Source organism: Charadrius vociferus, unplaced genomic scaffold, assembly GCF_000708025.1.
Source record: "Charadrius vociferus isolate BGI_N301 unplaced genomic scaffold, ASM70802v2 scaffold115, whole genome shotgun sequence".
NCBI lineage: Eukaryota > Metazoa > Chordata > Aves > Charadriiformes > Charadriidae > Charadrius > Charadrius vociferus.
The window spans coordinates 812,648-830,318 of record NW_009648636.1 but is presented as its reverse complement, the minus strand read 5'-3'; the positions used below and the strand labels follow the sequence as shown (position 1 = coordinate 830,318).

General features: G+C 35.4%; 1 protein-coding gene across 1 annotated transcript in view; it reads right to left on the bottom strand.

Moving 5' to 3' along the window:
• LOC104287570 (golgin subfamily B member 1-like) overlaps positions 1–17,671 on the bottom strand; it is a 39,999-nt gene that overhangs the window by 14,026 nt on the left and 8,302 nt on the right. Inside the window, exons 9-21 of the mRNA XM_009886293.1 lie at positions 17,534–17,559; positions 16,954–17,071; positions 16,134–16,225; positions 15,030–15,180; positions 10,622–10,731; positions 9,645–9,735; positions 8,630–8,760; positions 6,926–7,035; positions 6,489–6,657; positions 6,016–6,120; positions 4,649–5,737; positions 3,617–4,492; positions 19–3,457 (exon numbers count right to left, since the gene is read on the bottom strand). Coding sequence (XP_009884595.1) covers positions 19–3,457; positions 3,617–4,492; positions 4,649–5,737; positions 6,016–6,120; positions 6,489–6,657; positions 6,926–7,035; positions 8,630–8,760; positions 9,645–9,735; positions 10,622–10,731; positions 15,030–15,180; positions 16,134–16,225; positions 16,954–17,071; positions 17,534–17,559 — 6,507 coding nt within the window. The remainder of the gene's footprint in view (positions 1–18; positions 3,458–3,616; positions 4,493–4,648; positions 5,738–6,015; positions 6,121–6,488; positions 6,658–6,925; positions 7,036–8,629; positions 8,761–9,644; positions 9,736–10,621; positions 10,732–15,029; positions 15,181–16,133; positions 16,226–16,953; positions 17,072–17,533; positions 17,560–17,671) is intronic.

Genomic DNA, 17,671 nt, shown 5'->3' with positions numbered 1-17,671 from the left:
TGAAGTCAAGCTCTTTACATTTCGTTTGAAGAACTTCCCAGAGTGCTTTATGTTCTTGTTTGAGTTGCTCAAGGTGGGTTTTTTGTTCATCATAATCTGCTGCAAGTTTAGTGTGCTCTTCCCTTTCTTTCTCAATTTTTTTCATCTCTTCTTTCCTGACCAAAAGCTCCCTCTGTAAGGCTTCTTTTTCTTTTTTTAGTTGACTCAAGACATTAATGTCATTGTTAGGGTCCAGACACTTCTTCCTGTCCTCAGCACTTAAACCAGGCTCTTCTGAACAGGATTTTTTCAACAATTCTTCCTTTTTCTTAACCTCAGACTTTACCTTTTCAAGAGCTAAGAGCAGCTGAGAACGTTCCTCTTCATATGCACTTGCTTTTTCATCAAGCATAGATTGCATATGAGCAAGCATGCAGTCCTTTTCCTCTAAAGATTTTAGGTTCTGCTCACATACGTTCTGTTTCTCAGTAATGACATCGTTTAGCTTTGCAAGATTGTCCTGAAGTTCCTCTAAATAAGAAGCTTTCAAAGACAAAATTTCAGTCAAATCACTTATTTTGGCATCTTTCTCTAAAAGTTGTTGCTTCAAAGTTCCAAGATGAGACTCAAGATCTTTATTCTGTACTTCAACCAGTTTCAGCTTGTCTGTTAACTCATCAACTTTCTTCAACAGTTCCTCTGCTTTTTTTTGCTCTTTTTCTATTTCTTCCTGACCACTCTTTTCTAGTTTTCCAACTTTCTGCATTAGATCTCTTCTTATTATCAATGCTGCTTGAAGTTTCTTTTTCAGATTCTCTTTTTCCTTGCCCATTTTCTCAAGATTAAACTGCATCTCCTCTTTTTCGTTCATTAAATCTTTAAACACAGCTTCCCTACTGCTTAATGTAACCTGACTACGTTCCAGTTCCTTCTTACAATCCTCAAGTTCCTGCAATACTCGGTTTAGCTCTCCTACAGAACTATTATGCACAGCTTCAAGGTCTTGCAGTTTGGTACTTAAGGTATTTCTCTCTTCAGAAAAATTCAGCATTTCATTAGACAATGATTCCATGATCTGGGTAACAGAACAGTCCTTTTCTTTCAGTTGCTGGCTTAGACCAGAAATTAAATCCTTCTGCTGATTTACCTGGGAAGTTAAGTTTTCAATGAGTTGATCTTTTCTCCCTATTTCTTCAAGGAGACTTGCTACTTTTTTACCTTCAACTTGCAGTTTTTCTTGACTGTTTCTTACTATTTCTTCTGATTTATTTATCTTGTCTTGAAGAAACTCAACCTGCTTATTTATTTCTGCAAAAGACTCTTCCCTTTCTTGCAAGAGAGACTGTTGTTTACATAACGTTTCCTTGACTGTAACCATTTCTTTTGACAGACATTCAATTTCAGATTGGTATTTGCCCTTCATCTTTTCAATATCATTCTGCAGCAACTCCTTCTGCTTCTCAAGTGACTGCATACTTTTTAATTCATCTTTCATGGTGTCTATTTCTTTCTGTTTTTCTAAAAGCACCAGTTGCAATTGTTCTCCTTCTGTTTCTTTGCTCAAAATAGTGGTTATAAGAGTGGAGAATTTTTCCAACTGAATTTTACTATCAGTTAGCTGCAGTTCAGAATCTGAAGTCTGTGCCTTCTTTTCTTTACATAAAAGCCTACTACTAAGTAATGGAGATAAGCTTTGAGTTAATTCCTCTTTTATAAGATCCAGCTCTTGCTGCAAAGACTGGATTTTGCTATCTTTTAATTTCATTTCACTTTCTAAACCGCTCAATTGCTCAGCAAGATTATTATTCTGTAAAGTTGCCCTATCAAGTTCTGTCACCCACTTGTTTTCTGACTCAAGTAGACTTTGTTCTAGAGTTTCAAATTTAAGTTCTAATTTAGAAAGTTCTTCACCCTTTGCACTAACCTGCATCTGTAACTTCTCTTTTTCAGTCTTCATCTGCAGTTTGACAGCATCTATCTGCATTCTCGAATAATTCTCACTGGTTTCTAGTTTTTCATTGATTTCTCGGAGCTCTTCCAATTTCTTTTGCAAATGATTTTGAGACGTAGCAAGTTGTGCGTTTTCAGCCATCAGTTTATCAGCATCTTCTTGCAACCGATTTTTTTCTTTCTCTAAAGACTCTACCTGGCACTGCAGATCACCTATTAAAAGTGCATTGTCATGGCAGTCTTGAGATGATTTGGAATTTACATTGTTCAATTCTAACTTCAAACACGCTATGTTATCTGCCTGTTCAGTGCACTTCACATGCAGAGACTCCACAGCCAATTCTTTTTGCTGTAGTTGTTCTTTCCACAAACTTACTTGCTCTAGTGCTGTTTGGTGTTTGTTTTTAAGAGAGTCGAGTTCAATTGTCAAAGAATCAATTTTCTTCTGATTGGTATCAAGCTCCTCGTTCTTTTCATGAAATTCCTTAGTAAGGCTTTTCATGGCTGTATCACTTTTCTCTAATTTTTCTCTAAGAACCTCAATCTCACTAGAAAGAACATTAATGTTGCTATCTGCCAACTGTATACTGGTATCTTTCTCTTTTAAAGAATTTAGCAGTCCAGCAATAACTACTTCTTTTTCCCCAAGAGCTGCATTCAACTCAGTTTTTAATACATACTGTGCTCCAATTTTCTCCTGAAGAGATAAAAAGGCATTTTCTTTCTCATGGACTAGTTCTTTAGATTTCTGTAGTTCCTGTGTTAGCTCATGTACCTGACTTTTGAGTTGAGAAATTGAATTTGTCTTCTCTTCATCTTTCTTAGCTTTCTCCTCCAGAGTTTTGAGGAGACTTTTATTTTCTGTAAGAGATGACTCCTTTTCTGATAAAGACTGGTTCATCTCAATTATTACATTCTTCTGATGTTGTATTTCTTTTTGCAGATCCACTTTCACTTCCTCCAGCTCTACCACCTGTTTCTTTAAGACCTCACATTCATTCTCTTTCTCTAGAAGTTGCGTCTTTAAATTCTCACTAGACAATGAGATGCTGTTGATGGCTAACTCTTTTTCTGAAATAAGTACTTTTAATTGCTGTGCTTCAGAGGCTAAAAGCTCCAACTGTTTCTGTTGCAAAACAGAAGATTCCTGTGCCTCAGCAAGCTGTGCTTTTAAATTGATGTATTCACCCAACTTTTGTTTTAAAGATTCATCCTTCTGTATAATCGATTCATTCAACTGGGATGATTTTTCTGTCACATTTCTAAGCTGATACTGAAGGTCAGAAATAACCTCCATATTCTCAGACAGTTGAACCCTAAGTACATCAGACTCTTCAGATTTATCTTTCAATAACTTTAATTCTTGGGCTTGCCTCTTAAACTCATTTTCTTTTTCCTGCATTGCGTGTCTAAGCTGGTTGGTTTCAAAACCTAGGCCTTGTATTTGGTTCTGCAGATCTGAAATGATTTGCATGTATTGCCCCTCTCCTGCCATTTTACTATCTTTCATCTGCTGAATCAAAGCCTCCTTTTCAGAAAGAAGAGTTTCTTTTTCTTCTAAGACAATTTTTAAGTTTTCTTTTTCAATCAAGAGGCCATCAATTTGGTCCTTCAGAGCTAAAATATTATGACTTTGTTGGGACAAGTGTGAAGTTAAAGCAGCTACTTCGTCTGACTTTTTCATTACCATAACATTAACTGTTTCAATGTCTACTTTCAATTTTTCATTTTCTAGAGCTGCTGTATGTGCTTGTTGCCTTGCTGAAGTAATTTCAGACTGTTGCTGTACCAACTGTGACTGAAGAACTTCACATTCACGTGACTTCTCACTCAATAAGCTTGAAAAGTTCTCCTTTTCATGCTTAAGCACATCCAATTCTTTGCTTACTAGCTGCAGCTGATTATTTAACACTGTACTTTCTTCCATTTTTTCAGAAGCTTGCCTATGAAACTTCTCAAGTTCGGAAGCCTGACTTTTTACAGCCAGGTCTCTTTCCTCTGCCAACTGAGACAACTTCGCTTTTTCATCTTTAAGGTTTTTTATTTCATCCTGCAACTCTACAATACAAAACTTACTCTCTTCCATTGCCTTATATAATGAATCAGTTTGGAGGACTTTCTCTTCTAGAGACCTGTTCGCAGCTTCAAAATCCAAAGTTAGCCTTTGAATTTGTTCCTGCAGTAGCAAATTCTTTTCCTTACTATGGCTGAGCTCTTGGATTAGGCTACTGCATTCAGATAACTTATTATTTAACATTTCTTCTTTCTTTACTTCTTTGTCTCTAGTATCCTTCAGCTGAATGAGAAGTGATTGCATTTGTTCATGCAACTGTTGGGTCTGTTCCTTGCTTTCAGACAACTGATCAGCTAGCACATTACATTCCTTTGTTTTCTCCTGCAGCTGTTCTGCGACTGAATTTTCTTTTTGCTCGGCAAGTATTGAAAGTTGTTCAATCTCTTTTGCCAGGGTGTTTTTATCACAATTTAGTACTGAAAGAGTTTTTTCGTACTCAGCAGTGCTAACAGATAACTTATTCTCTATTTCTGCCACAGTCTGGATTTTCTTTAACAATTCACATTCTTTTACATCCAGGAGTTTGGACAAATTCTCATTTTCCCTGATTAGCTGTTCCTTCTCTTTTTCCACTATATCTATACTTTTTTTCAGATATTCATTTGCTTTTATTTGCTCTGCCAATTTTTCTTCTTTCCCTTCAACATCCGCCTGCAATTGTTTATTAGCTGAAGCTTTCTCCCGTGTCTCTATTTCCATCTTGTTAATTTGTTTATGTATTTCATTTAATTGGTTATTAAGTTCTTTGCAACATGTCTCTTTGGCTTTCAGATCTCCAGTTAATTTAAGTTTAGTCTCTTCATTTTGCTGCTCCAAAACCCCAAGCTTCTGCTCTAATGAAATAATGAACTCTTGTTTCTCTTGTAATTCTTTTTTAATTGTTTCCTGATGTTCAGTATGTTCTATAAGCTTCCTAGATAACTCAGCCAACTCTTCATCTTTTTTAGCATTTTCCAAAACCAGTTTGTTGTGCGTATCTTTAATTGATTTTAACTCCTTTTCAAGTGACTGTGCTTTACTCTCTCTCTCTTCAAGCAAATTGTTCCATTTTTCCTTTAGAGTATTGTTTTCCTCAAGCTGAGATTTCAAGTATTCAGTTTCTTTTCTGTGTTTATCCTTGGTTTCTTGTAGCTTTTCAGACGATTTACTAATTTGTTCTTTCAGCAAAGTAATTTGTGACTCACACTCTGCCAGTTTGTTATTGTATGCGACACTGTTGGCTTTGATTTCAGAACGGAGATCCTTAATTGTAATGCTGTTCTCACTGCTTTGTCTTATCAATTCCTCATTTTCTTTGGTTTTAGCTTCATTATCAACTCTAAGTCTTTCTAGCTCTAGTCTCATTGTATTACTTTGCTCAGAAAGGACAGATATCTTCACGCTTGCATCTCTTACATCGGCTGTTTGTACTTCTTTCAGTAAATGAGTTTCCCTTTCAGCCTTTGATAAAGCCTCTTCCATCCCTCGTATTTCTTCCTCTTTGCATTGCACTTGATGCTTCAGGATGATAACCTGTTCAGAATATTCTGTCATATTCAAAGATAGGACAGACATCTCCTTGTCTTTTTCTGCCAGTGCTTCTTTAAGATTATCAATTTCTCTTTCACGTTTCTGGAGATCTTGAATAAGCTGAGATCTTTCCTCTAAATGGCTTGTATTCAATTTGTCAAGCTCTTCGTTTGTCTGGTCCAGATCCAGCTGCATCGACTTTACCACGCCATCTTGTTTCAAAGTCTAAACATCAAGAAAATAAAGTTACAAGAATACTTCAAACATATGTTAGAGGGAGAACAGAAGTTACACTCCACGTGTAGAACAAGTATCTGAAGTAATCAATCTGTACCCAACTGTACAGTCACAAGATAACCATATTATTCTTTAGACTGTTTTAGCATACAGGAAGTTTAGCATATGAAACTTTTAGCAGCTAATGTTGGTATTTCACTGACATTTAAATGGACGACGTCAAAAAAACATAAAATATCTTCTCTTACTTTATTTTAACGAGTTACCTTTTCCTTCAGTGTAGCGACTTTTTCTGTTAGATCACTGATGACTGTTTTCTGCTCAGTGTTCTCCACTTCATAAACACTGCACTTCTTTAAGGCTTCGTTCAGCTTAGTATTAAAAATAAAAGTCAGTGTGATAGAAATATATAGAATTATATTAAAATCATGGCGTTAGATTTGTAATATTGAGTTTACATAACAGTGGAGTTTACACTGTGAAATTAATAAACAAGGATAACTTATCGTTCCAATAAAACATAAATACTTTCATGCAAAGCTCTCTGTTGGGTGTCAGAAATCCTTACACCAAACATAAAGCAAAGCAATTACACAGAGTGAACAGAACTGTAAAGAAACAGCAAAAACCTTCAGATATGGAAAACAGCAATATTGCTGATGGGACATAAATAGAAAGTTATGGCTAATGCTCACCGGTTCTAATAAATTAAACGCTATTTAACAATAACTTAACTTACTTTTTGCTCAGTATGAACAAACTTTTCACCAAGCTCTTTGTTCAGAAGATCCTTTTCTTGAAGCAGTTTCCTCAAAGTTTCAATTTGTTCTAGTTTTTCTGTCGTGCTTAACAGTTTTTGTTCTTTTTCTCCAAGTGAAGTTTCAAGGAAACTATTTCTGTCGCTTAATCTAAGAAGAAAATACATATTTAGATATTTTGAAAACAAAGCTTGCTTCAAGCTTTCTAGATTTATTAGATCCAAACTATGTTCCTAAAAGAATAATTGTTTCTACACTTTCCATTTAAACTTCAAAGTACAAAAATTAACATTACTGCAAACAGAAGCAGGAACCAAGTAACTGTTTTTCAAGTGTTTTAAGAGATGATACTTCTCAACAGAAGCTTAAAGCAAAGAAAACGAATCCTGTAGAGACTTGTAAAGAACCTTTACTTTACCCTTTAAGCTGCTCATTCAAGCCAGAGATCAAAATTTGATGCTTTTCCACATCTCGCATTTGTTGACTGCGTAATTGGGTGAGTTGAGTTTGCAAACGTTCATTTTCATTCTGCAACAAAATAACAATGAAGAGGATTATTGCATACAAACACACAGAATAGCACAGGATAACTGGAGTCACGAAATCTGACTCTTCAGAAGATTTACAACCTACAGAGTAATGGAGACCATTATTCTAGCACTTCAGCAGATGTCAGTGCAAAAATACACCACTAATATCACAAGTTCAGACGTGATATTAGTTCAAATAGATGCAACCCACCTTTCAGAAATATCTCCTTCAGCAATGCTACGAGAGCATGAACTCAAGGATGACTGCTGTATACCCAAAGCAACACACACACTCATACTGTGTTAAGGCAGCTTACTTATCTTAACAGGGGACACTACTGCTTTGAAAGAATTATTTTCTCGTTGGTTTGAGGACAGTACCAAACTTGCAAATTTTTTTGCCTATTTTTTCAGGTCAAAGGAATGCAAAAAGCTGCATATGGAGGATTGTGGAGAAAAGAAAGAGGAAGCAAGCTTCATTCACACAGCTTTTTTTTTTAAAAAAAAAAAAAACACAAAACAAACCCAAAACCAAACACCACAGTTCAAATCTCCTACTCTAGCCAGATCCACTGCACCAATTCAAAAATAAAACCACAAAAAAAAAATAATTTAACAAGAGCAACCAAAAGCAGAACACATCCAGAATCAACAGCGAATAGGACAAACATAGCAAACTTGTCACCTCTAACGAAAATAAGCTAGCATTTTGGAGGAGGCAGAACACACCTGAACCGCCCTCAATAGCTGCCCTTCTTCATCTACACCAAACGTTACCTGTATTGAAAGGCTTTGTTACAAGATTCTCAAGTAATAATTAATATAAGGTTGTCTTTCATCTTAAAAATCAATTCTTTTTTATATATGTGCAACTTAACAGATAAAGAACTATGAATAATGCACCAAGCCTGAAGGGGTTTGAGTAAGAGATCAGTTGTGTCATTTAGTGAAAATAAGGTTTACAAACTATCAAATATAGTAACTTGTCAATCAGGAAATACTAGAAATAACTTTTCTGATAAATATTTACTGTTCCTTCTGATGCCTTCATTGAATAATTTTGCAATATAATTACATATCAAATTAATATCTGAAGTTTAGATTGTATCTATATAAATAAATATTAAATTATTAATTGGTTTTTATATATTTTACACAGTTCCTTTTCAATAAATGTGTGTGTATATATACAAAAATAATATACACACACACTTAATACAAAAGAAACGGGAGACTGATGCCAGCAGTAACAAAATCTTATTCTGGACCTCCTGACAAAGGCCCCCTACAAAGAATAATGAAAATCACGTTGCCATTTCCTATGTTCCTAAAACAAATAGCAAAGCTTACTTTCAAACAAGTTTCTCTGTGTGATGACTTTTGCTGAACAGAAGTGACAGGCTTCAACTTCAGAGCACATGTAGTATGTGCACACTTTGCGAACATGATTATGAAGCACAAAGTAGGCTTTAGACATTTTTGCTAGCTGCAAATTGATGTTTTGTCTTACTGTAGGCTAGGACTGTAAGAACATAAACAGAATAAAATGATTCTCTTATACCACGGGATTTTACGCAAATACAAAAGCTCACCTGAAGAGCCTCCATTCTACCTTGAAGCTGCAATCTGTCTTCCAAATCCTGACAACGCTCTTCTAGAAACACAATTTGCTCCTGCAGTTGATTTCTTTCCAATTCCAACTCTTCCACCACACTCCGTAAGCCTACTTAAGTCAAAGAAGAAATATTATTTCAAGAAAGGGCTACTAAAATTCCTGAAGTCTAGGAATAGTTTCAGCTTTTTATTCCAAATTTTCACCAGTGTTGGGCACACTGAGATCTCAACCATTTCCAGTGGAAATGCCTGAGGCCCTGCACTTCCAAAAATTAGGTGGCAAAAGTAACCTCAACTGTTGAAAAACCAAAATAAAGTTGCATAGCTCAAGAACTCAGAGAACCTGGCAGAAATATTCTGAACAATATTGTGGCTCAATCAATAATGTGACTCATGCCAATTTAACGGCAAGCCAATCATGTACTTGCAGGATCAGATCTTCAGCAATTATTAATAAGCAAAGTAAACTGTTGTGTATCAAAATTTGCAAGTGAGTCTATTCCATTTTAACAATAACATATATTTACAGCCTTTACCACCAATATAAAAACAGCTGAATTACAAAAATAAGGATTTGATTTTTAAATTAAAAGCATATAGCAATGGAATGTAATTCTGGTTTGCAACATAACTGTTATACAGATTGGAAACACATTCACAGGAACAAGACTTGTAACTTAAAAAAAACCATGATCTTGCCACACAGGGTATTTCATGGGCAGCAATGCTCAACCAATTTCAGTGTTTACTCATGTTTATATTCTACTTCTGAACCAAAACTAGGCAGTTCATCCAGCACGCACATGCTTTAAAATGAAAAGGAACGAAACGCAAGCCAAAAAAATTCAACGAAGATTAGAATACACCACAAATGGGCTGTTAGTTGAATTTGAAAACAAAAATAGACACAAAATACAGATGCTGTGCATGCTTTAATAAACTGTCTAGTCGCTATCACACCTGCATTAGGTGAAGTGTACTCTGGCCACCAACCTCCCATATTTTCTCCTTCAGCTGAATCAGTGCTATCCAAGGTGACGTTCAACTCTTGAAAGCATTGTTTTCTATCAAAGTTGTATTCTTCCTACACACAAAACATAAGAATGAAGTTTAAATTAAAGAAGAAAGGAAGCAAGGGTAAAATACATATTATTTATTTAAAGCATAGTTTCAATTAAGCATCCTAAAACTCAGCAAGTGACTCAGGTGCCTAAATATAAGTATATGGGGGGACTGCTACAGACACTGGAGAAACCTGCCCAGCTTCCAGCTATTATTTCCAGAAAAGCCAAGTCTCCCACAGGTTTTGGACGTTATCTGCCAGGCCTTTGAAGACACCCTCAGGCATCTGAAAGGCCAATGGATAACTATGTTTTGATACCTTAATTGGTCCCCAGATTTCTACAGTTAATAGGGTTCTCTGAATCACAGGGTAAAGTATGGGAATTAACTAAACATAAAATTATTCTTCCGATGATATGTTAATGTGACAACAGCAACCTAATTCTTCTTACAAAAGACTACCATTTTTTGTGCAAGTTACAGCACTGACTACCTAGAATAACATCTGAACAAACCGACACTACTTATTAATTATTTAGTAAAGCTCCACCGACAAAGAGATTTGTAACGATTGTATCTAAGCCAAAAATGGCGTTAACATATTAAGTATGCACATAGCTTCAAGCATGTGAATTACTCCAGAGGGAACCTCATTATTTTTCAGTGTTAAATTAAGAAGACTCATTACTGAAGGAACAGAGAGGTGTGATGGATGTCATTGGAATTTCTCATCTACTAGCTACATACACAACCATTAAATTTACCAAAGTTTTCAGCTACGTAACTAATCTAAGTTCTTAAGCCCTTAATGTTTTTAAGTGTGAAGCGCCATACATTTTAAATAATAGTACTTTCCATATTTTTATTAACGTATGGGTGAAAATAAACTGCTACCTCTTTTAACCCACCTGAAGCTTCCTGCTGGTTTGATTGCTTTTTCTTCTTGCCTGCTGCAGCCTGCCCATTCCTTGAACTGTGGCCAGTTCCTCCTCCAGCTCCTGTTGCCCTGAGACCATGGCTGGATCAGAGCAGCCAGGAAAGAACCAGTCATCCTCAATCAGTTTTGTGCCACAGGAAAGCAATTACATTTATATCAGACACTACTACATGAAAAGAGACCAGGGACAGGCTGAAGTCCCTATGAATGACTGACAGGAACAAGATTAAAGAAGCAATCCATTGCGTTCACCTTGTGATTTCCCTCCAACATTACTATGTAGAACATAAGAATAAAGTCCACGTATCTCACTAAGAAGAAGCAAACCGAAGTCTAACTTTACTTCTTCATCAGGTCTAAATGAAGACTTTATACAGGAGACTGGAAAGGGTGAGGTTATGCTGATACCAAGAAAAAATGCCATCCAATTAAAATGCCAAATTACATCTCATTTCAATTTACCAGGTTAAAATATACCTAATTTGTATGATAAAGCATCAGCTGAAACAGCTGTGGTTTTTATAATCTGAACGATCACATTCATTTGTATGGAAATGACATGTGCTCCTTTCAACTTTAATTTTGGTATGAGCTACAAAGCCAGATAACTTGAGGAAGTCACAAGCATGTGTTACACTGCAAACTGGCATCAAACCATCGTATAAATTAATAACACCGTTCTTTTTGAGACAAATACAGAATCACTTGTAAATAAACACACTGAATATGACAGCTTAGGTATGCATCCTGTTCATTGTTAGAAATGATTTTTCATTTAAAGTACATTCCCATCTGTTTTGTGATACAACAAAACATGTTTGGGGTAACAGATTAGGAAATAGACGTTTCATGCAAAGCAGACAAAACAGAACAGCCAGTGAAAAGAAATGAAAGTAAAGGTGGCTCCATACTTTAATTGAAAATTAGATTAATTAGATAATTAAAAATTTAGCTTTCAATTTAACTACATCAATCCACAGTTGTCCTCACAGCATGCAAGATTCAGAGAACTTATGTCGATGCATCTGTGAGGAAAACACCAGAAACTACTCCGCGATTCAGCCCTACTGGGAATACTCAGCTTTCATCTGAGTTGTCCAAGGATTACTTATACCACAAATTTCATTAAGACACAATTCTGTAACGCCTACTAGATTTAAGTTCTTCCTGTAATATTTCAAAATTAGATACTTAACATGTTAGAAAAGATTAGAGAAAAACAGTTAAAGAAAAAAATTAATGACCCTTTTAAAGTAGGACTGTTAAATTGGATTTTACTTCTGGTTTTAATGACACTTTGGTTTCTGGCACTGTCACTTTATCAGCATTCATTTTACACACCTTTGTAGAATTTATACTTGAAAATAAACAATTTTCAAATTTTTTTTTAATCATTATACGTACTTCTTCAAAGCTGTAAAAATAAAGGCCAAATTTTGATCACATGCCTTAAAACTCTGTTTTCCAAGAACTGTCATTGAAGTCAGTGAAGCAATTCAAGGAGCAAGTGTTAGTCCAGATAAAAACTTAATCCCTTCTTTGGAGAAAAAAAAGTAAATTAATTTCTTGGAAGTTGAAATTGAGCTAATCTGTTTTTAAGTATAATCAGAATGAATAAGACACTGTCCTTTAGGAACCCAAAATATTTAGGCTCCTAAGTATTTGATGATAGAAAAAAAAGAATAAAATTACCATTGTCACATGAAAAATGAGAGTATAGAAATCAGAGCTTTAGAATATTTAGAACACTTAGGCAAGTGTTAAAACACCTTCAGTTAAATTCAGCATTGCTTTAACAACAATTAGTAAGTAAATACAATTTCTAATGTTTTGCAGCAGCTTAGGGAGGTTTCCATTTGCACTTATATCTAATGTAAAAACAGCAAAACTTCCCAGAACACCTTTCTTCAGATACACATTGCATCCAAATTAACTCATGATGTGTGTATATTGCCTGGTGCCACTATTCACACTAAATCATAGAATTGTTATGGCTGGAAAAGACCTTTAAGATGATCAAGTCCAGCCTTTATCTAACTCTACCAGGCCCACTTCTAAACCATGTCCCTGAGCACCGTATCTAGATGGTTTTTAAATACATCCAAGGATGGCGATTCAACCACTTCCCTGGGTAGCCTCTTCCAGTCTTCATAACTCTTTCAGTGTAGAAGTTTTTCCTAAAGTCTAAACTAAACCTCCCCTGGCGCAACCAGATGCCATTTCCTCGTGTCCCATCAGTTGTAACTGGTGAGACGAGACCAACACTCACCTCTCTACAACCTCCTGTCAGGTAGTTGTAGAGAGCGACAAGGTCTCCCCTCAGCCTCCTTTTCTTCAGACTAAACAACCTGAAGTCCCTCAGCCGCTTCTTGTGAGACTTATTCTCAAGACCCTTCACCAGCTTCATTGCCCTTCTCTGGATCCTCTCCAGAACCTCAATGTCCTTCTTGCACCGTGGCACCTAAACCTGAACACAGTACTCAAGGTGCAGCCTCAACAGTGCCCAGTACAGTGGGACAATCATTAGTAGTTTGCAGAGGAAACACACCCCAGTCTATACGTGTAATCAATACTGTCATCCTCTACACTTTCGCAGCTCCCCACACATTCAACCCAAAAGAGACAATTGCCATATACGGCAAATTGCCACAGACAGAGATGGAAGGAGTAGTGGGTTTATATATCGCTTAAAATATCGGTAGCTATTATTAATGCATGCAAAGTTCTGCAATTTATAAGACGGAATATAATTGGGGTTTTTTTTAATACTACTGAATTTCAAGTATTACTAAGAATATTTAAATGAAGTTGATTCTTACTTAGCCACAACCACTTGCAGCAAGCCAAGAAATTTTTCTCTAGATAAGGTTACAACATAAATATGGAGTCAGCTGTTACTACAAAGAAAAGTGAAGAAAGATGATTCGGTTAATATAAATGAAGAAACAGGTATTGGAAGGCAGAAAAAAACCCAAGTTAAACCCAGCATTTGTTACATTTATTGCTAAAAACCACATACAATCAATGGCAAATCTTATAACGTACTGTTGGCAATTTCCTCAAAAGAAGCAACAACAGAAGAAATTAGCAACAGTACATGACAAGTTGCCATTGCTGCAGGATCCTGCATGCACAAAACTGATGGGGAACTACGTTCTCACTGGCTGACCAAATCGCAGTGTAGGGTAGGAGTGGAGGGGGAAGGGACGCTGAGTGCTCATCAGGTGTAACGGCAGGGAAAAAGAAACAGAAAAGTCATGCTTATCCCAAGGGGAAAAAATGCAAAATTAAACACGGACTGACGCAGATGAAATTTTACAACTGTTATTAATATTGCATGTGGATCTGTAGTTACCACAGATGAGATAACAGGTAGTTTTAATGAAGGGAATATTATTCTCTTTCAATTCCAAAGCATTACATGTGTAAATCCCTCAAAAAGAAGAGATGTGATCCTTAAAACATTTCTGCGCTTACATACTGAGCTTCCAAATTGATCATATAAATGAAAAATAATTCAATTGCAGATTACAAAGAGAAGGCTCAAATTAACTAACTAGATTAATTACCACGGTAGGTTGTGCACATTAAAATTTGCCATTAATCCCCACACAGTTAACTAATAGGACAAAAATTACAACAAAGTACTAGATGGCACGGGGAAAAAAAGCAGTAAAAACTATCTGAAATTTAACCAGACTTGTATAAGTCTTAAAAGAAGCTGTTCACCTTCTCATCACCTGATTTATTAATAATTTAGAAAACTACTACTTGAAATGTTGTTTTCTGTAGGTAATTTAATAGTTTTAACTAGCTCCAAACCACTGCCAGTTAATGTTACTCAGCTGACCTATACAAGTGACACTTACTAACAGATTACTAGATATTCTAAGAAAGGTTTCTCATTAATTATATTTAAAAGAGAAACTCTTTCTCAGGTACATTTTACTAAAGCACCACCTTCATTCATCAAATTTAATCCAACACTATAGTTCCCCACGCCTTCACCGGTTGCTCTAGGTAGGCAGCTTTAATATTTCAAGGGCGAACTTTTTATCACTGATCATTCATATGCAGACAATAAGCTTTCAAAGTAAATTCAGGCAGTCTTACAGTGCAGCAACTCAGATGGCAAACAGAACAAGCACATCTACTCATAAAAATGATACAAAAAGGTGAATGTATGAAAAACAGATTCAAGGGAATAGGAAAAAGCAGCAATTGCAAATTTAAGCAATTTCACTAACTATACACATCTCACGACTAGAGTAAGGAGTCATGATGGTGTGCTGTCAATTCAGTCTGAAGTACAGCAGACACACATATATATATCTTGTATATGTAAATATGATAATTGTATCGTAAATAAAACAATTCACCTTCTCTCTCCTCCTCAATCTGAGCCATTCTCAAGGCCATAGCAGATTTCTCTTCTCTGACTTGATCGCGGGACTCCTCTGACTCTGGTACGTTTTCTTGCCATTCCAAGAGCTGACTCTGCAATTCATCCACACTACCCGATTCACTGGCCTAACAAGAGAAATTGCACATCACAATATATTTACTAAATCCCACTGCAAAGGTAAAGAACATTTTAAGTTAGCAAGACATTCACAGAGAAAACTAGCCATTATAATTCACCACTTTGCATAAATAAATATCTATGAAAGTGATGATAACTGTTATTGTAGGTTATGGAAAAAGCAAGCCTCACCACTTCGTAAAATATCAAAAACGCTACTGCCAGTTGCACTTTTAATATGAAATATTTTAAAACGAAAAACATCTTTTTTCACCTAAATATTTTTGTTGCACATTTTTATCTTAGCAATGTTTTAAAGTAAAACAATATTCAACTGCCTTTGTGTGGGTTAAAAAATTTCTATTAACTTTTTCTCCCCGTGAACAGAACAAAAAAGTTTCTGCCTTCTCATCACAATAAAAATGATTTTAAGATTTTACCTAAAAAAGCCCACTTCTCCACAAAATTTGGAAAAAACAATTATTTTGTAGCAAAACTGTTTCAGACTGGCTCTGCTGCTAGGGCTGCAGAAAGTTGCCATGATTAATATACACTGTTAATCCATCTAAAGCCCTTTAGCAATATTTTCTGAGTCTTCTTACTGTGTTACCCAGACCGGTATATTTATCAAGGTTACAGCTGTATTTCCTTCTGAAAGCTATCCATACTGTATACAAAATAACAGCCACAGTTTGATGACTCATATTAAATAACTAAATAAATAGTAAACTGCTTGGAAAAATATAATGTAAGGTACGTGGAAAAGCAAGTAGAAATCAGTAGTTTTAAGTAATTCAAAACCTGTCAGCTTGTTATCCAACTGAACAGCTACTGACACTGACAATTCCATATATCACCAAATTCATTTTCAGCTCCAAAATCCAGCTAACACACTTCTCAAAGTCTAATTAGCACCGTTTGAGTTAATCAGGAACTGATACAGGTCAATTTGAAAGTTAACCTGTGAAGCTGCCCTCTTTGTAACTTGGTCAAGGTCAGCTTGCAACTTCCTTTGCTGCTCTTCATAGACTTCCAGCTTAGTCAGCAATTCTTCTACAAAAATAGAATAGATTTGGCTCATTAGCAAACAAAACTAATAGGAAGATCAATTTAAAAGAAAGATTCAAAATGATAATTCAGATGATCATTCATTTCAGTTAGAAGACCTGTGCTGAGCTGTGTTATCCATTTACCCATGAAACTGACTTCTGGATTATTAAATATTGATAAGTGCTTCAAATCTAACCTGCTAACAATTTAGACTGGTGAATTGAAAAATCTGCTGGTTTCAATTTACAGAAAGGATGTCAGAGAAACTAACACATGGTGAAACAGAAAGGTCTCTTGCGGAACTCTACTTTAAACCATCCGAGGTTTTAAGCAAAAATTCTCTCTCACATCCTTACAAAAGAAAAGATACTTTTTCATTTGCTTAAAAGTCAGAAGTTTCTTGTATATACTCTGATAAATTTTCCAAGTATGTTTGGTCTCATTTTTCCTCCTAAGGAGATGCCTCTTCTACACCTTCTGGAAAAGTTTACACATATTCTGCCTAAGCCTAAACGCAACAAGAATTATGCGCAGGTAGATTTAGGGAAGGAAAAGCTGAGCTGTAACTCTAACTTAAATACTGTATGCTATTGTCCAAAGTTGCATAAAGTTACTTCAGAATCTGTTTTAAAACAAAGATACACTATGAAAGTGAAAATGAGAAAGTTCATTTATCTTTGGCTCTTAAATTTGAATGATCTGCAAAAAAAAAATAGATATTTTGTTCCTACCATTTTGAGCTCTGATCTCATGTAACGATTGCAGTTTTGATTGTAGTTCTTCATTTTCAATTTCTAATTCTGAGACACGATTGTTTAAGGCAGATACATCATTATTCTTTGATGAAAACTAAAAGAAAAAATAGTTATGAGTTTTTCAAATGCATCAAAACACCAGAAACACAGCAAAGTCAGTGCAACTTTTTTTGTCTTGATTTTTAGTAAGATTTAGAATAATTGTTTTTCTAACATTTGAAAGCGCAAAAAACTAGCTGATCTCTACCAAATTTACACCTGAGTGTTGGTAACACCAGTTTGTACTATTTTTTGTTAAAATTCGCCCTTTTATGTCCATTCAATTTTTATAGATTTATTCATATATAAAGATACTTTGAATAGATTCTTTTAACATTATATTTACCCCATATTTTACTTTTTTTCAGTCAAATCTCCAAGCACAGTAGTTTTAAAAGCAGACATGTAATATTAAACATAATGTTACACATACATTTTTCAGTTCATCCTCCAGTTGTTTGATTCTTGACTTAGACCAAGCCTTCATTTTCAGAAACTTTGCTTCAGATTTGCTGGCCTCTTCTGTTTTCAATTTCACTTGTACTAAGAAACAAGACACAAAGATCATTTAAAACCCTAGAAAGATTATTACCACAAGACTTATGTTTAATTCCTTTAGCAACTAGAAGTTGTACACTTACATTTTTCTTTAAAT